At 31.8% G+C, this 26,298-nt stretch overlaps 2 protein-coding genes across 12 annotated transcripts in view; one reads left to right on the forward strand and one right to left on the reverse strand.

Annotated features, from left to right (window-relative positions):
• Positions 1–30: 30 nt before the first annotated feature.
• Positions 31–6,622, forward strand: LOC106124867 (uncharacterized). 2 transcript variants are annotated; one of them, XM_013321871.1, is made up of 4 exons: positions 31–150; positions 327–773; positions 1,024–2,992; positions 3,212–6,622. In XM_013321871.1, the coding sequence occupies exons 2-4, from the start codon at positions 398–400 to the stop codon at positions 6,414–6,416; spliced, it is 5,550 nt and encodes a 1,849-aa protein (XP_013177325.1). In that variant the 5' UTR covers positions 31–150; positions 327–397; the 3' UTR covers positions 6,417–6,622. The 2 variants fall into 2 exon arrangements, with proteins under 2 accessions (XP_013177325.1, XP_013177327.1); XM_013321873.1 differs by lacking the exon at positions 31–150 and having other exon boundaries at positions 309–773.
• Positions 6,623–7,824: 1,202 nt separating this feature from the next.
• The window catches only part of LOC106124422 (Phosphatidylinositol 4-phosphate 5-kinase 59B), a 53,656-nt gene continuing 35,182 nt past the window's right edge, over positions 7,825–26,298 (reverse strand). For 4 of the 10 annotated variants that reach the window (XM_013321074.1, XM_013321072.1, XM_013321073.1 and 1 more), the window contains 2 exons: positions 25,388–25,462; positions 23,282–24,908 (listed from right to left, as the gene is read on the reverse strand). In XM_013321074.1, the coding sequence (XP_013176528.1) occupies positions 23,749–24,908; positions 25,388–25,462 (1,235 nt within the window). In that variant the 3' untranslated portion in view covers positions 23,282–23,748. Of the gene's footprint in view, positions 7,917–10,659; positions 11,698–17,777; positions 17,900–17,997; positions 18,093–18,575; positions 18,790–20,545; positions 20,777–21,431; positions 21,465–23,281; positions 24,909–25,387; positions 25,463–26,246; positions 26,253–26,298 lie in introns of those variants that run through there. The other 6 variants (XM_013321070.1, XM_013321068.1, XM_013321076.1 and 3 more) reach the window with 5 other exon arrangements.

The raw sequence follows: 26,298 nt of genomic DNA on the forward strand, positions 1-26,298 counted from the left end.
ATTACAGAACATGACATGACAATGTGACATAATAATGACATAAAATAATAGAAATTAGCAGTGGAAAATTTTTGGGTTCAGCAAAAATATAAAATTAAAAGTATCTACATGTAATAACTAATATTACTGTGTACATGTTTAACAATACAGGTAAGTTCTACAAGACTTTAAGTAGACTCAAGAACACGGTATTAATAGCACCCCAAACCGAGGTACAAGTATGCGTAGATGTTTGAATGTAAAAGCAAAAGAGGTGTGTCAGAACCGCTTTAAATGGAAGTCCGTGGTCTTTACCAATATATTATCAGTTCAATTTCCTCTTTCAGTTCAAACAAATACAGTTAAGGTAAAGTATCAAAATGAAAAGAAATGAAGAAATAATGATATATAAGAAGAAATGAAAAGAAACAAAGCCATAAATGTTACGAAACGTGACATACGAAGTGCTATAGTTGAAGAAAGGAATTATTGCTACCATTACTATCCAGATAATGCAAAAACTCAAATAAGACAGACACCGTTAGGTTATAATTATTTCAAAGATTTTGATTTACAAAATGTTAGTAATTGGAGTCACTTGACATGTTCGTGCCGAGATTCCATTGGAAAGTATCAAGAGGCTAGTTATTTTACTACTAAATTGAAGCAAATGCCACCAAAAGTCACTGACATCGGTGTAGGGAATGTTAAAGCGTACCAGCGCAGGAAAGCAAAGAGGATTTATTTGCCACAGACCGAGGAAAGAGCTGTTGGCACATCGATTAATGATTACCGTATGTTATTTACTTTTGTATTTAGATTTCTGTATTTGGCTTAGTTGAATTTATTCTTACTAAACATCGGTTTCAGTTAATTAATCATACCAGATCTTATCCTAGATCAGTCTTAATTTAGTAAAAATGTTTTTTCATAATAACAAATGGTGTCAAACACTGACTGGATATTTTTCATTTTCGTTTTAAATATTAGAGCAATATTCTTATTATTGTAATTTAAATATTTTAAACAGTGTCTTTATTTTAGCAAAATGTCACCATTTCAATGAACTTACTCACAAAACAAATCGGAATGTTGTAGAAAGAGCAGTAAATAAGAAACATTTGTTAAACAAAAAACTATCGCCTCTTGTAAGAAAAAAATCAAATTATACGAATCCTTTAACTACATTTTTTCGCAAACAAGATTTAGAACAAAATGTAAGCACTACTCTGTCATTACACAATCGTGTAAACGCCAGTACACAAATGGGTACAAAAGAATTAGAGAAATCAACAAAAATCAAAATATTTAAGGAACTAGCAACAAATACAGAATTATTAGAAAATGGTAAACCACTTAAATCTGAAGTCGAACTATCTGTTGAAATGTCAAGGATTTTGAGTAACAAAATGGGTACTGGATCATCACTGGATTCTTTAGTACAACATGTATATAACTTAGACAAACCGTGTAACGCAACTTTAAGCACGGCCACAATAGACCCGATGGAAAATAAACTCGAAAGGGAATATAGAAAAATATTTTCAAATCAATCTAAAGATTGTGCATGCAATAAAAAAATCTCTGCAGCAAATAGCGATTCTCTGTTACGACGCTTCGAAGCGTTAAGACGTGATATGTCACTTAAAGATGAATTAAAAAAGAACATATCAAAAACTTCAAGCCCTAATGAAGCTAAATATAAAGATGCCTCTGTAGACTCAGATCGAGGTTCGTTGCCAGAAAATGACGATAAAAAAGTAATCAGCCCGATTACAAGTGACTATTCGGAAACACATAAAAAGGAGAAAAGTAAAAAGAAAAGCAAAGCGAAACTCAAAAAAAGTTCTTACTGGCGCCGTTCAGATATTGATAGTGACCATCAAACTAAAGGTAGATTTAAATTGTGGGGAAGGAAAAGAAGCATAGACAGTGGATCTCACAAGAAGAGCAAAATAAAATGTTCCGATAGTAAAAAGAAGTCTGAAGCTAGCGTGAAATTTTCTAAACTATTGAAAAGTAAATCATCAGTTAAAAAGGAAGGGAAAAAATTCCACTTTTTTAAAAAGAAAATAAAAGCTGCTCCAAGATCGAGAACTGATGTAATGACAGGGAGATGCGAGGTACGAGAAGGAATGTCGATACAGATCGGAAACGGATTATTACCCCAAGACTATAATACGAATGCGATACAAAAATTTCGTCTTAAATATGAAGATAAGTTAATAAATGCATGGATTAGAAATTTTCTAACGAAATCAGATGAGCCGAGAATAAAAAGAAGTACAAAATACAGCAGTAGTGTGGAAAGTAACTGCAGTAGCTCTACTGATATTGGAGAGAACAGTTGTTCTGAAACAGATATACAGTTGACTACGACCGCCACGGTCACAAATAACTCTTCATTTCATAAAGTTAATAAAAGCCCATTCATGAACTTTTCAAATCAATATATTCAAGCTTGGATGTTAACGAAAACAATATTAGATAGGTTAGTTAAACCTAAAATATATTGGAATGCTAGAACTGACAAATGTAACAAAAAGAAAAATAGTGATGTAAATAAATATTTTGAATGTAAAGACGTGAATCCTAAAAATGACGTTACTCTAAACAATGACATCAATATTAAAGAGAAAATTATACCAAAGCCTGAAAGTATAATGGTTGACATTTCCTTAGGATGCATGAGTGAAGTTATCCATCAATCTTTTGCAATGCAAAGTAACGAAGAAGTATGCAAAATTATTGATTATGAAACACCCCGACAAAGTACAGCGAATGCATTAAAGCAAAACTTTGAAAAAGAAAAATGTACTGAAATTATAAATGAAAGTTGCATGAAAGATATTACAAATTGCAGGTTTAACGATATAGAGGATATAAAAAAAATTAAAAGGTCCTACAGTACTGATATATTTCAGGACAATGAACTAAACGCACCCAAAACTTGTAATGCTGTCGGAATAGAAATTGCCACTCAGAAGAATCTAGGAAAATTAAACTATCCAGTGTAAGTTATCATGAATTAACTAGTAATAGAGACATAGAGATAGTAGATTTTGCATGAAAATTGTGGCTAAATTTTTCTATAAAGTTAACAATATCAGATAGTGTATTTTAAAATCTACTTTACTCCGATCCTTGTTAAGAAAGACAATTTATGGTTTGACTATTAAAGTGACCACCATAAACAGCATTTGTACTCGTAAATAAATTTTATAATTTTCAGATATGATATGAGTACCGAAAGTGGAGATGATTTAGAAGGAACCGTATATTTAGTGCCAAAAACATACAAACAATCTGATGTTTATCTACGGAAATTTTATCATAATTGGAATCCATTAGATCTAGATTTATGGTGTATCAGTGATACCAACTTACAACCATCTTATAATACGAATAAAGATTATAATTTTAAATCATATTCAAATATGACCGATGATATCCAGTACACAACTCTTGTGTCATCCGGTGAAACATTCGGCAACTGTGGAAAGGACAAACGTAAAAAATCTTTATTAAAAGGTCACAATAACGATTATCTGAATAACAACATCGGAATTCGCATCACGCCGAAGGACTCATTAGAAGTATGCAAGAAAAGAAAACTTTACTCCGACAGCAATAAGGGAAGATGGAAACATGACGACCTCTCTGTTTCGTTGTCGAGCTCAACAAAATCAAAACATCATTTTAGAAAATTCATATCTATCAAACCAAACAAAAAACGTGTTACAATTTCTAATTATGAAGTTGACAAGGAATCTAAATCGATATTAAAAGAAAACGATATAAGGAAGAAGAACTTACAATGTTTATCGTCTTCCTGTCATGTCTCCGATTCAATGCAAACAGGCAGGAAACTTCCTAAACTAGAGAAAAAACCAACACGTCAAAACATTGCGATTACAGCAACTAGTTCAGGTGTGACAAATAGGACATCGAATAATTGCGATAATGCTGAGGTTAAATGTTTGAAAAGCGCCTCAAAAGACCATCTACTAAGTGTTACAGACAGTTGTATAACAAATTGGAAGAAGCATTTGTGTTGTGACAATTCGTTAGAAGAAGAGAAAAAAACATGTGAAAAGATTAATGACACAAAATCAGGATTCTTCTCGGATTATTTCAAGCCAAGTAGTTTAATAAAAAATAAGTATCATAGTATATGTCGTAAGTTTGTCGCAGATAGAAAATCATCAGAAGAATCTGTTAAAAACAGTCAAAACTCAAAATGTCGTCCACAACAGTCTAACTCGAATTTAAGAGAAGAAATCAAGTCAGAATTTAGAAAGTGTGCTATCACCACTGACGTTCAAAAACTTTCAACAGCGCCTACTTCTGTTGAAGACAAATCATGCGGAGCGCCCGGAACAGATTTAGATATGAGTAAAAAGGGAAAGTTGGTAGGATTACATTTTAAGAAGCAGCCAATTAGGAAAAATGTATCGAGGGCGTGTTGGACAACAGGTGACAATATCGAGTGTAACAATGGTAACTCGAACGACACTACAAAGGTGTCGAGTAAAGAAACCACCGGAGTAAACCAGAAATGTCCTCCCACAACTCCCACGGTAAGCAAAAAAGAAATTAAAAATATCATAGTTAACAAGGAAACAAATAATTTCGTTGACAATAACCAAGATAATGATGATAATAATGAATATACACCCTGTATCATTAGAAAAAATATAGAAATCCAACCAAATGCTGAAATAACATCAGATTCTGGTAAACGAATTTGTCTCGGTATCGATACATGCAACGATGAGCAAGGTAATGACAAAAGTGACTGTGATTTTATAGAAATAGTATTCAAAATAAGATGCAAACATGGCGAGGATAGAGCAATGATCGTAAACATAAAAGATAGTAAAGACAGAATAATAAAAGATAATAAAATAAACCTATGCGAAAGAGATAGCGATATCAACAGTAAAAACAAAGAGGTATATCTATTTCAAAACGAGTCTGGAAATTCAATTTTACGCAAAAACAGTAAAAATTGCATGAATGTAAAAATTTTAATCAAAAACTGCAAAAACGACGAATTAAAAACAAAAGATCTTAAAGGTAATAGTAATATTTCGATCAGTTCTAAAAGAATAACTGAAAGAGTTGAAAGTATTTCATCAGAAACAATTAAGGCTGTTAATAATTACGCTTATTCGGTACACAAATTTACTATAGACTTGACAAAATCTGTTAAAAGTAATAATGCATCTAAAGAAAATTATGCAATGCTTCATTCAAATAACAAAGGTACTGTTATGAGCGATATAGATTTACAAAACAATGCCATCGATAGTACTGAAATAAGTGATAATCGTAGTAAAGGAAAGAATAAGCATTACAATAGCAGCAAAACTAACGATAGTCGAAAATCAAAACATAGTAAAATAAAAAATGAAAAATTGTACTACAGCAGTGCAACTCTTAGACCATACCGACGTTACAGTTTGACAAAACAAATGTCCAATTACAAACACATAAAAAATAAAGTGCTACAAAAAATTGTAGATTGTGCAAAAGATTTTAATAAAGGTATTAAGAAAGAGAAAAGAATAAGAAAAGGTTCAAGTGTGATGCCTTCATTGGATTATAGTAATAGAAATATCAACGATAAAAACGTTAACAGACTATCAAAAGAAATTAAAGCATCAACTTTATACTCACATTTCTTGAATGCCACAAGTTCATACGGTTATTGTCATTTCGATAGAGTTGTCCGTGTACGACCAAAGAGTAATGTAAATAATTACCTATTTACAGTACAAACAAAAGATAGACATAAAAAATTTAATCCATATCCAAAAGAATGTGAGAAAAGGAAAAAGCAAACTAAAATTCTAGCAACAAAACTAGGCCTTACAGGCATAAGAAGGAGGCAAGCACGTCGTTCTGTACGTAACAGTGCGAATTATCATCGTCGTGCTGAAAATATTAAAAGATTGAATCAGTTTTTTGACAAGAATGATAATTTAGACTTTCTATACGATCTATCCAATTACGATATAGATAGACAAAGTGAATTAAGTTCCTATTTAAGACAGAATTATAAGGATAAGAACGCAACACAGACAGATCATTGCAATAATAAAATTCAAAAATCGAATTTAGACAAAAATATTAATGTAAATAAGATAAAATTAATAAACAGATTAAATAAAGATATGCTCTGTATTAGCGATGAGAGAAAAATAACAATTGTCAGTTCGAAATTTCTGGAAGAAAAATGTATCAGTTGCCATGAATCTGGACTTGAAGCAACTTGTAACCATCGGAAAGAAACCTTCGATATATTTCAATTAACTGAAATTAAAAGGGCCGTCTTTGAAATGTATAACTCATCAGAAATTACCAACAAATCTGCATCATTAGTTAAATTGCCAAAATTCGAAAGCGACGTAGAAAATGCTTTGATAATATAAAGTTAAATTAAACCATCAAGAAACACCAAAAGGACGCGAAATAATTTAATCTCTAACTTTTGTTCTGTCCAGTATCGTTTAATATAATTAAACCATTATGTACTTACGTCAAGTCCAAATGGAGTTATTAACTTTAGGTACCATTTTAGTTATTAAAATTTTGTTTTTGTTTTAAAGTTTTATAGTCATATGTTATTTAATAAAAGTGTCCATACAATAAGTATACTGAAATTCATTTTTAAAAACCATAACATACTTTTGAATAAAGATGCATTTTAATATAAAAACGGCTAAACATTCACGTATATTCGTCCGGTGGCGGCACCGACTAGTTTCGAGCCCACCGCTCACTGTGTCTGCGAAATAATACCAGTCCCACTCACTCTGTTGAACCCCGATGGGTTCGAAACTAGTCGGTGCCGCCACCGGATGAACATACGTGAATGTTTAGCCGTTTTTATATCAGTTTAAAGATAGATAAATTACAAACAATAAAACAACCAAATTTCATCAATTCTTTATTAACATACATCATTCGTATGATTTTTTCATCATTAAAAAAGATTTTAAAAAGAAAGGCGGAGGTATTTAACCTGTACAATAGCAGATTATTTTACAATCAACAATTTTCACGGTAGACATTCGTACCAAAAACGATTAATATATGAGCTTGTTCGCAATACCACTATTTATTATTCACTTTTCCACTTTTCCCGTTAAAGTGGAAGGAAGTCTTTTAATTGGACGGATATAAAAATTATAAAAACAAAACACTGCATATAAAAAAATGAAATCATATTCCTATATAATTAATTCTAATAAATGCAATAAAGACACCTTGTCGTCGCTTTTTAAAAATCATGAAAAAACTAGTATATTATAAAAAAAGGTTGAGTAGCATAGTAGCAATCTATCTTATATTAACAGTGCATTTGAACTTAGCTAAGAACATATAAAATTACAAAATTTCGTGCGCGACTCTGTCCGCGTGGAATAAAAAAAAGTTCAATAATTGAGATAAAAACTACCCAATTCCCAAATTGGACCAAATTACAGATGCTTGGAAAATTTGATAAGAATTGGTTTAGGAGTTTCAGAGTTTATCGTGAAATCATGACACGAAATTTTTATTTGCACCGTACAGAATTTGATCACCTTTTTATAATCTTTAATGTTGGTTTCTACTGCATTGACACTTGAATTGACACACAAATTGTTTTCTCTGTTTCTTTTAAAGAGAATGTAAGGGATGGCAATATGTTTAAAACAAGTGTCACGCAGCGGAAGCCCATAGTTACAATTTCTACGAATATATTTCGTAGCCCAAACATTTTTAACAACGTTCAACTCATTTTAATACTTGAAAAAATATATTATTACTTAATTTTAATACAGTACATCTAGTTCAATAAATTCTTATTAAAATTATTTTACACATATCTACTGAGGACATTTTATCTTCTTTGGTGTGTTTTCTTCCCATCACGATTATAACCTCGTCTGTAAAAAAAAATCAGATTTTAAATGTCAAGAATTCTCACTGTAATGAAGTTTCTAGCAAAAACATACGGAACACGTAGATTGCAAAACCGGACAATTTTCACAAACAACACTGGAATTAAAAGTAATTAAAGTTGTTCAAAGTTCCTTAAATATAAAAAAAAATCGTTCTGCTACTACATGTTCCATATTTAATTTTTAAGCAAGCTCTTTGATGCTGGGATAAAAAAAACAATATTTTAATGGTAGATAACATTATTTATATTGGTCCATTGATTATAGCAGTAATAAATTTGTCACTGAAATCAGTATAAAAATATAAATATTTTAAATCGTTAAAAAAGCATGCAAACACAAACAGACAAAATCTTACCTCACAATGATAACACAGCAACCACGCACCTGTGTGTTAGCACAAAACTCAACAAAAAAAACCGTGAAATACACATAAATATGTAAGTTACAACAAAACCCATTGAATCTACGGTGTTACAAAACAGAAATCACAAAGTGTAATAACAGTGCAACGAAAATATTTAAAAAAGGGACATAATTTTTTTTTTTGCTAAAGAAAAATTGACTGAAATAAAACACGAAAAATTTCCATTTGACATTTTTATTAGAATATCTTCTTGATATACAGATAAGTACCTTTTTTTCCACAATACAAATACATTGATTAAACATTATATAATAGCACTAGCAATGTTCAACAAGACAGTACAAAACGCTGTACAATACATAATAACAACAGTTTCAACGTCAAAAATATGTCTATGATTGTCTCCGCTCAGCAGTAAAATGAAAAAATAAAATTTAAAAAAAAACAAGATTTAAATAATATATGTATTCCAATGAATTAAAAAAAGACGTGACGCGAATGGTTTAAACATTTTTAAGTATTAAAACTCTTTAGTCCAAGTACATACTGGCTTGCTATAAACTTTTTTTTTTAATTTTTTGTCTGTCCTCTGTCCGTGTTAGTTCCGGGTAATCTCCGGAATGGCATAAGCGATTTTGACGGGACTTTTACTAGAAGGTTACCTGATATATGCGAGAGATAGTTTTTTTTTAATTCTCCACTCACGAAGTTGTGGGCAACAGCTAATAAAATAAAGACTAGTTATTTTTGATAAACCAAAAAATTATTTTTACTGGAACAGAGACATATCATAACAGTAAAATGTAGCGAAAGGCTATCTTCATATCTATTAATTTTAAACATGTAATATTATTTGAAGCGAATATATTAAATGTAAATGCCAACTGTAAATATAACAAGTTTTTATGAGATGTTATACATATATGCTTTAATATGACGCATATAAAAATAAGATATAAAAGGTCAGACAATTTTCCTACTTATAGCTAAAGAAAAGAAATCTTAAAAATAAAAACATCCACAATATTAAAGCAAGGAGAGATTACAGGTATTATGGCGATTATCTTAAAACTAATTGACTAAAAAAAGATATTTAGAAAAAATTCTAATAAGATTCACTGTCGAAGTTTAAATAAAATCAGTCTATATCTAATGAAAAATTAAAAAAAAATATATTTTATGGCCACTAATTTTAATGAGCAAAAATAAAATACCACTTGCATAATATAAATGAGTCTAAAATACGACTAAAATCAAGAGCATCGCCAACCGATGATCAAGGGGGGTGGGGGCAGTAATTTTTTTTTTTAATTCCAAATTGTTACTATCTATGGAATGGAAAAACTGACAAGTAATTTTTGAGGTTCTCTATGTAGATCTATAGCAGTCTCTCCCAAAGTGGTCGATAACGCCCCCTTGTGGGCGCTCCAGGTCTCAAGTTGCGGGTTATAGTAAAAGTTTCGCTTAGAATTCTCCGTTAATATACATATATAGGTCACAATAATTAATTAATTTAATTTGAAATTATAGTGGTTTTTAAATATGTGAAAATATGGGGGGGCTAAAAAAATATTTATTCTCAAAGTGGGCAGTAGACAAAATGAGTTTGGGAACCACTGATCTATAGGGTTTGTAAGTGTTTTAGTATTTCGAAGTGGTTTATTACTTAACATTTTTTCGGCTCTCTACAAAAAAATGGGGCGCGGGTCAGCTGCGCCATTTTGGCCTCCCTGGCGACGTCCATGACTACAATAAATAACCTTATATTCTATGGCAGTAGGTTATCATCTACACATTTCACTCATTACTTAAATATTACAAACACACTGACAAATAATAGATATAGAGGAATGAATGTGTTAAAAATAATTATGTAATCTGTCAAATCGCTTTGTGAACTTTGCTTTTGAAAATTGTACAATGAATTTAAAAAAAAAACTTTTTTTTCATAATTTCATAAAATGTCAATTTCTATCATATTTACTAGATATCCTTGTTTTAAGACAAAATACAAGAAGAAATGTAGATTTTAAAAAAAGAAAAAAAAAACAGATCATAAAATTGACCGTTTATAAAAATAGATAAACGGTTTGGATGTTTAAAATATATCATAATAGTTGTCCTGATCGTACTTTTTAAAAGAAAATAAAATCGAGTTAAGGTCAATAGCAGCTTTGCATGAGATTCGTTTTATGACATATATATTTTTGTCTTGCAGATACGTATTTCTTTTATTAAATTATTAGCAAAGCAACCATATGGTTACTAAAATAGAGAGCTAGATATAAAAAGTAAAAAAAAATCCCAACTGTTCAGTTAATTCACAAAAATTATTAATTGTTTTTGTTTCATTCTTATTAATTTCTTTTTGTATTGGCAACATTCAAATTATTATAAACTTTTTTCCTATGCTGGCAACAATGTTGCATTGGAAGTTCGTTGGATATAAGTGTGCTACGAGAACGCCGGCTATTTTTCTTATTTTCATTACTTAAGTAACTATTCAAGAAATAGTTAAAAAAACCACACGACCACTTGTTTAATTATACACCAACAAATCAAACAAATGTCGCAAAATATAAATGTTATTAAGCGTTCTCAATTAATTAGAATATCGAAATGGGCACATTTCTAATAGAATCTTTAATTTTTTTTTAAATATTGCAGATACAATGCCTTACTGTTTATATTTCTTCTTCAAATATGTACACGCACTTTTTAATTGAGCACATAATTTGGCGAATAGTCATTAAATCATTGATGAAAAAAAGCTACAGACATTAAAAGTTGAGATTTAAATTCAATTGTTTTTGATGATGCGAATACTTAACTGCGTTAATATTTTTAATCTGTAATGTGATTTTCTATAGTTTACAAAAAAAAGACAAATTCAACAGATAATATGAATGATGAATACACGAATGGTTTTTAATCTGTTATATTGAATATCATTATCGAAACTAAAATAAACTTTGCAATAAACAAAATAATCAACACTGGAAAATATCAACATTGATTTTAACGCCTACAGAAAAATAATAATTTCACAATGAAAAAAATTGCTATATCTTTTTGTTTACGACAATGAAAACCAAAATTCTGACGTATTTTTCACTTAACATTTACTATAGAGTATAGAGCAAAGCTATACCAAACATGCACACATTTTAAACATAAGCCTAACACATCCTGCAAATTTAAAACGTACTAAACACCACACACCCCTAACTTAGGGTTGGCTCCGAGCCCATTAGTGGGAACATATAGTGAGCTGATGATGATGAACACATAAATTCAGCAATGTTTCTCTTCAATCTGCAATTGCTGCATTTGCTGATGCACTTCGTAAGTTGATACTGTTATATTTGTTGTCTCGGAAGTGAGATGCGTTATTTCTACCTGTTATAAAAAGTAGTTTTAATATCACGATAAAAAGCTTAAACTAAATCATTCTGACAACTACTAACTATCAATATAACTACAGGATTTCTTATATGAAGAATTGTGACAGCTAATTTTTTTTTTAATCTGTAAATTATTTTCGTAAGCAACTCTTTTTAAATTAAAAAAAAAGAAACTTGATAATTATTAAAATTATAAAATAAAGAATTACATAAATAGCCGCCATTGCTCTACATATAAAAATTGTCTTGGAATTTAACAGATAAAATATATACAATCCCCAACATTTCTATCTAAATTAACAAATCTTATTTTTTATGAATAAACCATTAAATAGGATCTTACCTTTTATATCATCAATTTTATTTCTAAAATAATAATACGTCGTTAAGCCAAGCAGCTATGAACAAGCTTTAAAAAGCTTTCTAATACCGTGCTATAAAATGATGAATTTGTATTAAATTCAAGTAATTTTCTATGTAAATAATGAATAAATGAGGCAAGAAATGATAGTACCACTATTAGTAAAAGTTTCAGATAGCAATTATGAATGTCAAATAATATACAAAGGTTAAATTAAAGTGGGTTACAACTGGCGAAATATGATACAAGAAAAATTTTATCTCTGTCTTTTTCAATGAGAGTGACAAGGATGGTGATATGCATGACTCAATTGTCAGTAGAAACAACACGATGTACAGTTAACACGTTCATATTGACAGATAAAAGAAAACTGAAAATAATCTAATTATGAACGTTAAATAATTTAATTAATCTCTTTCATGACCTATTTTCTCTTTAGTTGGATAAAATATTGTGAATTCATTGACAGCTGTCAAAAAGTATCCGCCATTTTGCTTTTGCCATTAAGACATTACCGGGTAATTCTTGAATAAGATATCTGTATGTTACTATTATAAATCACTCTGAATCTTTCTTAAATCTTTATTCTACCTTTCATTTGACTTATAAAGTTAACAACAAGGTAATATACAATGTCGTATTGATACATAGTTATAACAATATTAACAGACCGGTCAAACACCGGATTCTTAAAACGAAGACCATGCATTATTATATAAAAATAGGACAAATTTCAATATTTAATACAAAATATTCTAAACAATTCTTCATCTTTAAATTTCAGCAGTAGGAATAACAAAGAAATCTTTAGTGTTTTTTTAATTTATAATAAAATTATTAAAACAGCTTTCCATGGTCTTCGTTATAAGATATTAAAGTGAGTTTACACTGCCAAAACAATTGTATAAACACATGTACTTATCTTTATTCAAAGAGAATTTGAAAGATAGTATGTTTTATACAATTGTCGCATCAGTGGAAACCCACAGGTACAGTCGAACCTGGATATGCGATAATCCGAGAGAGCGCGATATTTCCCTCGCTTATTGAGTTTCTCCCTTATGGCGGTCGTTCGTCGGGAGCGGGCAATGACTCGCTTATAGACATATCACTAATCCAGTTCGCTCTTATCCATGTTCGACTTTATTTGAATAGATCTGTAAGTATTTTAGAATTAAAAATATAATTAAATTGTAAAATAGCGGTATTTCTTCATTATTTCAAATCTGTAAACAAAATAACTATTATATAAAATGTATTTTGAAGAGTTGTATGTTGGTTACGTAATTGGTTTACCAGAGCAATTAATCAGTGCTGTTGTTTCAGGAATAACATATATTATAATACAAATATTTCTTTTGGTATTTAGACAATTAATTCAATGTCTACTATTTAGCAAAATAAATGACACATAAATTATCAGGTAGCTTGAATATTATTTTCATAGCTTTCTGATTTTTTTGATAAAAATAAACGTAAAAAAAAAATAACGATAAATCGACACGCGACTGTGTCAGCAACAGCTTTCCCTATAGTTTAAGAATATACGAGTATATATTATAGCTGTTGCCCGCGAATTAAAAAAAGCTTCCTAAAGGGTTTTCCCTCCAATTATTCGGATTTTTCTCAACTTTTAAACCTTCCCTAGACCTCCACGTACATTTCATGACCAAGATAAGATAAATCCGTTCAGCCGTTCTCGTGTTTTAGCGAGACTAACGAACGGCAATTGATTTTTACATATATAGATAAGATAACATTACATAAAATACTCACAGATCTTCACTTAACATTATAATATTAATATCAACACACGAAGAAGCGGGATACATGTTTGACAAGCGAACGACGAATTGCTTTTATTTGACAACCTTTTATTATTTTTTATAAACAAACTATCACGAATATATCATTATTTGGTCGAAATCGATGATTGCAGTATTTGAGAAGTCAGACCAAGTTTTAAAACGCAGTATAGTAAGACAGACTTATTTGGCCAGGTGAGCAAAAACAATAGTTGTCATCTTGTCATATTTTTTTGACATAACTAACTAGGTTACAACTACTCTCACCGGGTCAAATAATTTTGTCAGACTATAAAGTATTAAATGGAAATGTCAAAGATGTCTTAACTTGTATTCAAGTCTACTTTACTTAATTTTCTTACGATTTCCTTTTTTGCTTACACTGTTTAAGTTTGGAACGAACCTTGGATAATATACTGCGGATTGTTAAATGTCTTCATTGGGAAGAATTAGCAGGCTTTACCCATTCGTACGGGCGTGTTTTTAACGCGCGCTAATAAAGCGCTCAAATAGAACAAACACATTTCCATGTAACTGTTCATACGAAGCGCGTTTAAAACGAGACGCTTTTTTATCGCGCAGTGTTTCATTTTGAGTACTTGACCAAAGACACAAGACTGATTTTTAAGAGTTCATCGCTCGAGAGACGCTAGCGCTAAGTTTAACCGCGGCGTTAAAAAAGCGCCCGTACGAATGCGTTCTAATCATTATAATATTGTCATGACATTTCCATGTGGCTATCGAAAAACTAGCATTTCGACTAAAAATGCTATAAACCTATTAAATATTTTAAAATGTTATTATTAAAAATACATGCGTTTACAAAAACTTTCTATAAAACACACAGCATATATTAAATGCATAGATTTATAACCTATAGACACAAAATCCAGAGCACTATAGTGAAGCAAAACAAAGTCTCCGAAGGCGTATGGTCTCTATAAATGGATAGGCGATTTCTTTGTAATGACAGTTTTTGCTACGTTCGTAAACGCTCCTATTGATGTTCTATTACAGTTAATTATATCTACCTACTAGCTGTCGCCCGCGACTCCATTCGCGTGGATATATAAGAAAACTTAATTAGTGTAGCCATTCCATCCATCCATCTAAACATTCGCATTTATAATATTAGTAAGTTAAATAAAAAGCGGCTCTTCAAGGCATAAATTCGGAAAAAAAAACAAATGAATAAATATTATCCTATGTCCGTCTCCTGGCTCTAAGCTACCTCCTCACCAATTTTCAGCCATATCGGTAAAGCCGTTCTTGAATTATAAATAGCGTAACTAACACGACTTTCTTTCATGTATATAGATATATTATGTTAGGAAGAAAATCCGACACTGTACCGGTGTATTGGCGCAACACTAGCCTTACTAAAATGTCGACGTTTATGTCCTCTCAGTAATCATTCTGACACTTCACTTTGTAACGAAAGCGCGCTATTCACGCCAAAGGATTCTAACAAATAATGCCTAAAAGTTGTTAGTTCGAATCCACGCCATCACAATAAACCGCTACTAACAGCGCTAAAATGGTGAATATCAAATAAGCACAAAGTACTACATCTTATAACCAGTCCATTTATAGAGGTAAATTTCCTCAGTGTTGCCATCATTTGACTAATTAGACGTCATGTGTGTTACTCTGTCTATAGGCCATAAATCTACGATCAAACGATTGGCTAAAACCACGAGATATATTAAATAACGTATTAATATAAATTAACCTAGTTTTTAATTTCAATTTGTACTATGCAAACGTGTTAACATTTTCAACAAACAATTTTATGAATGATTAAAAGTATATTTGTCATTTAAAATTATGGCTCAGAAAACAACAGAACACAATAACAGATCGATAATTGTAATATTTAAAAGAACCACTAAGAAGTGTACACAGTAGTATGAAAACTACAGATGTTTTGAAAACAAAAAAAAGTGTTACCAACCAAAAATAATTAAATAATTTTGATTAAATAAATATTTCAAGTGTCAGTCATTTCATTAAGATATCTCTTAATAATTTCAAAATGCATATATTAAAATATGTTACTGAATCGTTGTTACATTTCTTTTTAATTTAATGAGCGAATGGCAACAATGAATGCCATTATTATTATTATTTATTAATATAATAATCCAAAAATAAATGAATTATTAACTATAATGATGAAACGATTTCTAAAATATACGGCGTGTCCCAAAATTCAACGATAAGCCGGTCGGTACTGGTGTATAGCTAATACAAAAAAAAATGCAGGGTATTGTTTAAATTTGTAGCCACAGTATCTAATCATATGATGGAGGGTGTCAAATTATAAGAAAAGTTAAAAAGTTAATGTAACTTTTAAACAAAAAAAAAGTTGGGAGTTTTTAAATATTTTTCCCTATGTAGTTGTCGACCTGTCTATACACCAGTACCGAGTTTTCGTTGAATTTTGGGACACGCTATATATGAGTTTAGGATATCTATAACTTCTATTTTAATAGAGAAATAGATATAAAATCATCTATGTTACCAGTTCAACAAATCTATTTCTTTTTTATATATTTTGACGTAATATATGATGAGCGCTGACTACATTGAAATGTATAGAATAAGCATAATATATTGCAATATATAAACTCTGTATTAATCATTCAAATTCTTTGGCAGCTCAAGGTGAGCAACGCATTCTTTTACGCGCTACTATACCTAAAATTGTTTACTGCAATCGTGCGCTGTTCCGAGCCGCCAAGATATTTGAAAACCACAATACAAGTCATTGGCTACGTTATTTCGCACAAATAGTCTTGAATATAAATTAAAAGTAATTTCTAAGCTGCCAGAGCGCATCATATAAAACCTTTTTTTGTTTTAATCCTTTAAAACTATCAGCACACAAAAGTACCGAAATAAAAAAAAATCCTAACGTAAATTGGTTTAAAAAAATGTTCTGAGCCACATTGAAATTTCGTACTTCTTAAATGGAAGCACCATCAACATTTAAAATTCTTAATAATCGGGTAAATATCTAAAAGCTAGCATCAAAACTGTTATAAAACTTCGAAGCGATTGAATAATATATTGCTATATGTTAATCATTTATAATCTTTTTCTACTCGTTCTTTTAAGTGCAACTATACCATCCACCATGAAAGCAGCGTCCAAAATAAAAATATAGCATTATTATAAAGAAAATGCACTGAAATATAAATACATAAGTTTCATAAAATAGGCATTATATGCGTCAACAAATTTTGTAAAGACTAACGGTAGATTAAAAATATATTTTTAATATTTATATATTCCATAAATGACCATATTTTTTTTCTTATAATACCGTTAATATCTACTAATTTAGTATAAAAGCTTTTGCATAACTAATGCAAAGTGCCCATAGATTAATAACGACTAAGTGATTGACTGCAATTTTTTTTTAACGAAATATTTAATCTATGATTTGGACGACTTAACGATTCAAATATTTATTTCTTTTGAATTATATTTAGTGTTACTTTCAATATAATTGCCAATCAATTAGTACGTAATAAATCTGCAATAAAAGTTAACTGAATCCTCCACCATGTATTGGCTAGTGCTGCCAGGTTAGTGACGTTTCTTGAATTATAATGCGACAATCTTATCTGGCCCGGTGACAGAAGTGAAATCATAAAGCACTACAGCTGTCTTGTCTTGTCTAGAAGTGTGTCATACTATTTTCTTCTGCCATACTAGTTTTTTATATGGAGATTCTTACCGGGCTAGATAAGTTTTTGGGACTATATTAGAACGACTGACAGAGTCACAGACTATATATTGTAAATTCAAATTTAACACAGATTAAAAAAAAAATATGATAAAATTTTGTGATTGGTCGATCGTTTACTTAACCTTATATCCGTAACTGTGATATCAACTTACCACTTCGCTGGTGAGACAATTGATGGTGGTTGGGGGGTTGATTCGTGCAGGAGGCGGCGGCGCGCGGGGGGAGCGACGACCCTCATTCGGGGTGGCACCGCGTGCGGGGGTGATGGGGTAGCCTAGAGATAATACACATAAGTACACGTATTTATTTGTCGCAAAAAATTAAAAATTGCATGTTCTATTAATATAAATCAGTATTTAAAATGAAACAAACCTTGTTCACTACTACTAGACTCGGTGAAGCTCGGCGTGCCTTCTGTCCAAGTTGGCGTCGACCCCTCTACTGACGCCGGCGGCGTCCAACATACACTGGAAACACGAAATACAAATTAACATAATTAAAGGTTCAATTCCTCCTTTCGACCTCTGCCTAAGTACGCGACTTTTTATATATTTTTTTATAACAAAAGGGGGCAAACGAGCAGCAGGAACACCGAGGTGTTCAACGACGCCCATGGACATGGACATGAAAATTATTCGGTTCTAGAATCTTCACTTTTATCGTGTCTCGCAACGCACCTGAATACTGTTATGGGCAATTGACAATTGGCAGGGTTTTGAAATAATTATCACGCTCAGTCGCTTAGTAGAAAAGGGATTTAATGGTACACGTCCAATGGACCGCGACGTAAGCACCGCACGCGCGGATTAATTGGATTTGCTTATTTCGATGCGGGTAACGCGGATGATGGACGCAACGCTATGCAAAATCATACAAAGCAAATTAAAATGCGGGCCGTGAGTGCGTTGCGTCCGGCGCGGACCAATGGACGCGTGCCTTAAATACTGTACCTGGCTTCGTTACTCCTCGCACTGCTTAACGCTGCGGGTGTCAATGCTAAAGACGAAGCAGAGGATGTGGTAACGACGCTAGCCGCGCTGGATGCACCGCGCCGGCGACCTGATGCACTCGAAGAGGTTGTCGACGACGAGTTGGTCCGGCTGGTGCGGGGTGGTGGCGCTTCCTCGAACGGCGGCGGCGGGGTCGAGCAGCACACGCCCGCGGCTGACGAAACACTAGCGTTACTACACGATCCTACTGTAGCTAATACACTAGCGAGAGGGTAGAACGAAAATATGACATTCATATTTCTTTTGATGCAATAAAAGTATGAAATACGAACTACTTTGTTAGAATATGTTAATTGTGATAACTAAAATGCACTAGCACGAAATAGAATGACAAATGTGTATAACAAAGGTACAGTTTCTATGACAAAAGTGGATATGCAAAGAATTGTTTGTGTATAGACTATAAGGCTCGTCTTTTCAAGGTGTATGAAAAAATGTTTTCCATAACACATGCAAGACACAACACGAATGAAAGTACACTTAAATAACAATTAAGCTTCGTCTACAACTAGCATAGAGCTAGACATGGGTACAATATGAAAAAAATCACAAAATACCATGCAAAAAGACGACATAGTTATTTCTTTATATTTCAGTTAATTTCACACAATATGCGGTAACGTTAATGTGGTACAAAAGGCACTTTTGGTTTCATGTTCTCAAATTAAGCTACACGTATTCTTCCACGTCTTTTGTCACTACCATAAATTTATTCCTTTCTGGTTTCCTTTTGAAACTTTGTCTGAGTTTTGGAGCTGGTGGTTTTGGATAGGTCTTAGGTTCAGGTACAGGAACTACTGTGAACTTTCTTATTTTATCGTGTACATTGCCACTAAAAGGCTTGGGTGCTATGGGCTTTTCATTTGTGACATTAGATATATTAGGTTTTGGATCTCTGAATATTGGCGGTTTTGGAGCTGGAGGTTTTTCAAATATCTTCTTAGTTTCACTGACTTTATCACGTCGTCTTATCGTTGGTGGTCTTCTTGGCTTTGCTGTTGCTGCAGAAGGTGTATAACCTGGTTCGTTATCATCTGCTTGCATCTCCTTTATATTCTTTTGAAACATGTCTATTTTTGATTTTGCTTTAGTACCGAAAACAACATCTTTAGTCACTCCTTCTGAATGCTCTTCGCTATAAGTTCTAATCTCGATTTTTGGTTTAATTTTCTGTGGTTCTTTGTCACGAGGTTTCTCTTTTTTAGATTGATTGAAATTAAATTTCTTTGATAGACCATACATTAATCCAGGTTTAGAAGAACTTTTGCTTGCATCAACATCATTATCGATATTTTTCTCTGGTTCTTTTTTCAATGGTATCGTTTTAATAAGAGGTTTTGATACTGGACGTTGTTGAACTATATCAGGAGATGAGTCACTTGATGAATTTTTAACTATTTTTGGTGTTGATTTGATTTCTTTCTTTGGCTGCTTCTTTTGTCTGATAATGAAGTGCAGAGGATTTTTAGATTTTGAGGTAACCTTAGGACTGCTTGAGGTAACTTTTTCGTCACTATCATCGCCGTAATCATTGACTTCGACAGCAATGATACTTTCCTCATCACTGGACTCAGTAAATGATATCCCATCGTAATCTCCTGTATCCAAATGTTCTCTCACGACTTTGTCAATATTAAACTTTGCCATCATATTTCTTTGGGCGACCAAATCTTTACCGGAATTTGTTCTATTAGTTACAATGTCTTCATCTTCGACATAATTTAAATAGTCATTAGAACCTCCTAATTTTGGAATTCTATCTGAATAATTGGACATAGAAGTTGCAACACGGCATGCACTAATTTCTTTAAATTTAACATCATGCCCATAAAAGCCAAAATCATCATCACTACTTGCAATACGTTTTAAAGGATTGTCGTTGGCCGATACGTTTAAAGTTGAATAATCACCTTTAGGTTCATGACCGGATTGAGAGTGACCCCCGCGTTTTGCCTTCGGGGATCCTCTGGGAGGCACGGGGGGCGGTACCCTCTGCTTTTGAGATCCTTTTAACACCGCTGGGAAAGCTACGTCTGGTTCTAAAGTTGTCTTTGTGGATATCTGTGTGACCTTCGCTGCGGTTGACACTGGTGACGTCACCGATGTAGGCGTTATATGCGTTGTGACGTCAGATAGGGAGACTGAAGGGACATAAAAACACTCGAAATATTTGTATAGGTTTTATTTTAATACGAATAAAATTGTATATAAACAGATTTGGCACGAATCAAGGAAAATATTAACAAATATAAGTATAACAAATAAAAAATATTATTTTTTTTGTGTTCAAAATGGAAGCGTAGTTAGTTACGATAGTTGAATAAGATAAATTATATGTCCAAAATAGTGTGTTTGTATTTATATTTTTTAGATGGAGCTTGACCGCCAAAGGAACGTATTTATTATTGGTGCATTGATATTAATTATTGAACATAGATGAAATAAAACAACAGCATGCAGATTTGTAGGAGAGAGTGAAAAGTAAAACGATACCCAATAGTAAAAGATCCGATAGGTCAATAGCAGCATGAAAACAAAATTGATACAATTAAGGTTAAAGTTACTTATAATAGAAAAATAGACTAAATTTAATACTTTTATAGCAACTGCTTTAATCAACAACAATAATATTAATTATTGGGATCGTAAACGTTTACGTTTTTAAAAAAAGCACAGATTTTTTACATACATATAATAAAAGCAATAGCACTTTTATTGAGCGCATATATTCTTATATACACGAAATATATAGCAATTAATTTACAGTTATATATTCAAACATAATATCAGTCTCACCTGCTTTGACGGCGCCACTAGAGCTTGCCGCACCTAATCCATAGAAAGCGTGCAAAACATTCAAATTCATACAAATAACATCACACATAAAGTCGTTACTTTAATTCTCGACATCTTTTGAATATGTTATAAAATGGCAACACTAAATAAATAAATTATGGCAACCCTATTTTATATCATTTGTAACTGTCACATTTCATGCTATCATAGACTTGTCAACATACTTTATTTAAAATTAGATGTAAATTGGAACGTGACATATATATTTTTTATTTCTATAATTTTTAACCCTTTTGACAAGTCTTAATCTGAGGTAATAATGGAAGGCGATTGACGAATAAAATCCCAGAGCGTGTGTAAAATATTCAAACAAAATCCACAAACACTCAAGTATTATGGATTCTTTAAGAGACACACTATGATCGAGAAATTTAAAAAATAAAACATAATAAAGTATAAATCTCATTTATTTCAACATTAATAAATATCCATTAAGATCCATTTGAGGTGTGCTATTGCATTATATACATAAAACCCTATCATACACATAGGAAGAGAAGCACATTCAATATACAACATTCAACATAGTAGCAAACAATTCACAAATATATTTGGTATTCATTATATACAAATCCCTCTTATATATTAATATTACTAAGAATAAATTAGTTTAAACTGGTTTTTGACATACGAGAATAGTCTAATAGGGTAACTATTTAGGTAAGTATCCATTGTCCCGCGCCGGACGTATTGCACGCACGGATAAAATGGATTTGCTTTGTATTTAAAAAGCAAATTAAAATCCGTTGACGGCCGTGTTCGGTGTGTGCGACGCGAGACAATGGACATGTACCTTTAAGAATAATGAAGCAGATTGTATGAATATAATTTAATATAAGGCCCGTATATATCATGTTCTAATACATAACAAAACATATAAGTAATATTAAAAGGAAGGATATTAAATAATTCCTAACAAAAAGGAAGGTAAAGAGGAAAGTCTACCTTAGTCCGTTGAAATAAGGCTGTTTTTCGCTTAGTCATTTCATCCATAAAACGTTCAACGCAAATCATCCGTACAAAATCTCTCAAGGTCAGTTTCTAGTTGTCTAAATATAGTTGACTTCATAAGATTAGTGGTTTATCTCACTATGTCAAAGATAAAGGACAAAAATAATTAATAAACGAATTGAAAAAACTGGAAATTTCAATCTTTTAAATTACATTGATACAGAACAATGTCAATTGAAGGGCTTTACTATATTTCTTAAAACCTTTAAAGTTTTATTAAATTCAAATTAAAAAAAAAAAATTAAGTAATAGACGCCCTTTGCAATAAAAAAAATTATTTTCTTGAGGCAGAGTTTTAAATTGATATTACTGTATTTTTATAAGCAATTGCATTCATTGTTCAGATGCCTTTACATACATGTATTTAATTATTTAAAAAATAAAAAACCATAAATTATTAAAAAAAATATTGTGACAGATTTTTTTTCAGTGTAAGGAATGTAACATAATGTATCAAATAAAGAAAAAAATGATTTGCCCAGCAAATAAATATTCAATTACTCGGTGGCTAATGATACGTCATATTTTAAATTATTTATTTACCAATTATTCGTTTTAAAAACACTATATTACAAATATCTTTTATATGGGGACAAAAAAAAATCAACATAACGTATACAACATTAGAAATTAGCTAATAAAAATTTAAAAAAAAATCTTGTGTTCAAATTATTATCAATAAAAATATAAATTAAATCATTTTAACGTGTTATTAAATAGAAAAAATTAAAAAATCAGTTTCTAACCTTATTTGGATACAAATTATAAAACATCGTGAATCAAATAAATTAAAAAAAAAATATTACACAAATCGGAGAAAATATCTACATAAATATTGTCAGGATCTGCTTAAAACCTCAGAAAAGAACATTCCAATTTTAAAGTCAAATAAAAACTTTTTGAAACCCTAAAAATTATTGCATTATTTTTACTTGAAGCAAAATTTAAAAATACAATTTTCTTTCACATATCGACAGTATCCAACTGAATATTCAAACGAAAATAATAAACAAAAGACTAACCGTGGGTTTGCGAACTTCCGAGACCAAAATCTCCATATAAAACCATAGAGATGAGACAAGACAGATAACAATATTTTAAATGGATATTTTGATCTCTGAAAACCACTTCCAAACTCATTTAGTAATAATATAAGAATCATATTCAGCCAGACATTACAATTGCAATTTGGCAACTCCTTGACATTCAACAAATATAAATTTAAACCATAAAGGTTCTAATGTCTTCAATCAGCTGGTGGTACAATAATTATGGTGCTACCACTATCATTGCCAGAATATATTTCAGCTTTATCCAAACTCCTTACATATACAACCTCTTTAATATATCTCTCAGATTCTGAATCTCTTATATGTTCATCACCGTTCAATTGTACAACCGATACATGTTCGTTTGTTTGACTTCCAACGTCACTATTTATTATTGGAATTGGGGACTCCGGTCTTATATAGACGGTTTGAGTTGATCTTACTTTACGAAACCTCATATCTTTCGGTAAAGTGGATGCTTCTCTTGCTTCCGATCTTATTGGAGTTACACTTCTCGTTCTGTAACTGGAGTTCAGACTTTTAGGTAACGTGCTGGGTTCCCTTAGTGGCGTTTCTGATATCGATGCACTGTCTGTCTTAACTAATCCAATATCCATGAAGAATTTCTTGAATTTCTCCACAAAAGTTGGAGATTTAGCTCTGTTTAGGCTACTCGATAGTCTCTCGTTTGAGTGTTCTATCGAGCTGACCTCGTCAATCTTCTCTGGTATATTAGACATGCTCTTGTGTTTCTCTAGAATGTTCGACCGTCTCTTTTGCTTCTCTTCATCGTCTTCATCGATGAAGGGTATATCTTGAAGATTGTTCTCGTTTCTAGTATCAACAGCGGCGTCTTTTAGTATCTTGATAACTGGTGGGAAGGTTGTATGAGGTTCGGCTATGTATATTTGTGGTACGCTCGTACTGGTATTGTCAGTCTGTATGCCGCTGTCGGCCAGACTGCCGTTTATATGTGTACTTCCAGCTCCGGTGCACAAGACTTTAGTTAATTGATCTGATAATGATTCCATTCTATCTTGAATCGAAGATCTGTACACATTGTCCGCGAATGAGGGTCCGGCTTCTCTGGACGTTAAATTGGAAGTGTCAAAGTCTGTGCGTCTTTGGAAAGTGCCGATACGGTCACGGTCGATTATCTTCAATCTGTCGGATAGCACCGATGGGTACTCTGTTGGTATCTGGGGGATGCGCGGCTTCTGGTTCCACGTCGATATTGTCGTATCGGTAAAGTCACTCATGCTAGATCTTAAGGAAGATCTCGGAGACAATCGGGACGTTTGCCTTAGAAGTATTTCAGGGTTATAGTCCTTAATCGTTCTGCCGACGAGTTTTCGCCCTGCGTAACAGACGGCCATGTTAAAAGTAACACAAGGCTCTTTGGTTTTGCTTTGGTGATACATTTCAGTTTATTTTCACCCGACAGGCAGCTGAACCTTGCCGTTACCATCGGCTTACACACTGACCAACACCGTTAGCACGTATAAATTAAACGTCACAAAAATGCGTAGCGTTGCAGAACACTAAACACGCGGAGAGTCAAAAGGGTAAATCATCATATTAAAAAAAATGAAAAAACCTTTTGTAGTCGGAAAAAAAAATAAAAACATCAAATAGGTCGCATACACCGGACAGGATGTGGGGTGGGAACAAAAATAAACTGAAATGTATAATAAATAAGTACCAAAAAATACTGTCGCATTCACTTAATGTTAGGAATAGGTAACCTAGCTACCCGTATTTAACTTAAATTAATTTTGTTAATCTAACCACTACATTATTAGTATTACGAGTACTCTACTTAAAAAAAAAAATTACCTGGCGTATCAATTTCTTCCAATGGCTTAATCGGCTTGGCGATGCTTTTCCTCTTCGAAGGTGAGTGTTTCAGGGCTACAAAACATTTAAACATTAAAATCACATTATTCTTTCATAGCCTTATACAAAGTATCGTGATGGTATTACTAATTTAAATAATGTTCGAATAAGTATTTACAAAATTAATTTCAAATCACATCACGATACTTCAAGCTAAAAAATAAAAAATTAAAAAAAAAATATAGTGTATAAAAACTATTGAATAAAAAATTTAAGCTTTGCAAAATATTTATTCCATAGGCGTAGCAAATTATAACTTTTTTATTTAAAAGCTATTTTAAAATAAAAATAGTTATTAAAAAAAATCAGATAGAGACATGCCCAAGAGAATTGTCGTGTACTTAATAATTCAGAATTTGTATCAGAATGAGAAAAGAGTTTCCTTTAATCATTGTTAGAATTTTTGAAAAAGAAAATCGATTTAAAAAATTCAAAATCGAAAGTAGTGCTTAAAAAATCATAGCAAGTATGAAAACTACAATCCAGGCCACTAACTACCGGGGAAATGGAAAAAAAACACAAAAAATTGTCGATGGAGCCACTGACATGTGGTACAACGCTGAAACACCAACAAATAAAAAAAAAGAAAACGTTTAGATGCATATTAATAGCAATATTGTTAAAATATGTAAGAAAATAGAAGACAATTTTTTTTTGTAATTTTTTTTTGTTTTTGCACTAAACGTTTTCGAAGAGACAATGACTGTATGAAAGGACAAAGAAGGTTCCAGGCAATACGGCGAACGATCACATTATCATGCTTGTAACGGACAATCAATCCATCAATCCTTAGACTTACTCAGACCTCCAGTGACGCGCGCGAGAATCCGATTACGGACAATTGTTTGAAA

The sequence above is a fragment of the Papilio xuthus genome, unplaced genomic scaffold (assembly GCF_000836235.2).
Source record: "Papilio xuthus unplaced genomic scaffold, Pxut_1.1 DF825946.1, whole genome shotgun sequence".
NCBI classification, from domain to species: domain Eukaryota; kingdom Metazoa; phylum Arthropoda; class Insecta; order Lepidoptera; family Papilionidae; genus Papilio; species Papilio xuthus.

Coding starts and splice junctions, on each gene's coding strand:
- LOC106124867 (XM_013321871.1), top strand. CDS start 398: ATGAAAAGAAACAAAGCCATAAATGTTACGAAACGTGACATACGAAGT. Junction 774..1,023: donor CACATCGATTAATGATTACC/GTATGTTATTTA, acceptor TCTTTATTTTAG/CAAAATGTCACCATTTCAAT. Junction 2,993..3,211: donor GGAAAATTAAACTATCCAGT/GTAAGTTATCAT, acceptor TATAATTTTCAG/ATATGATATGAGTACCGAAA.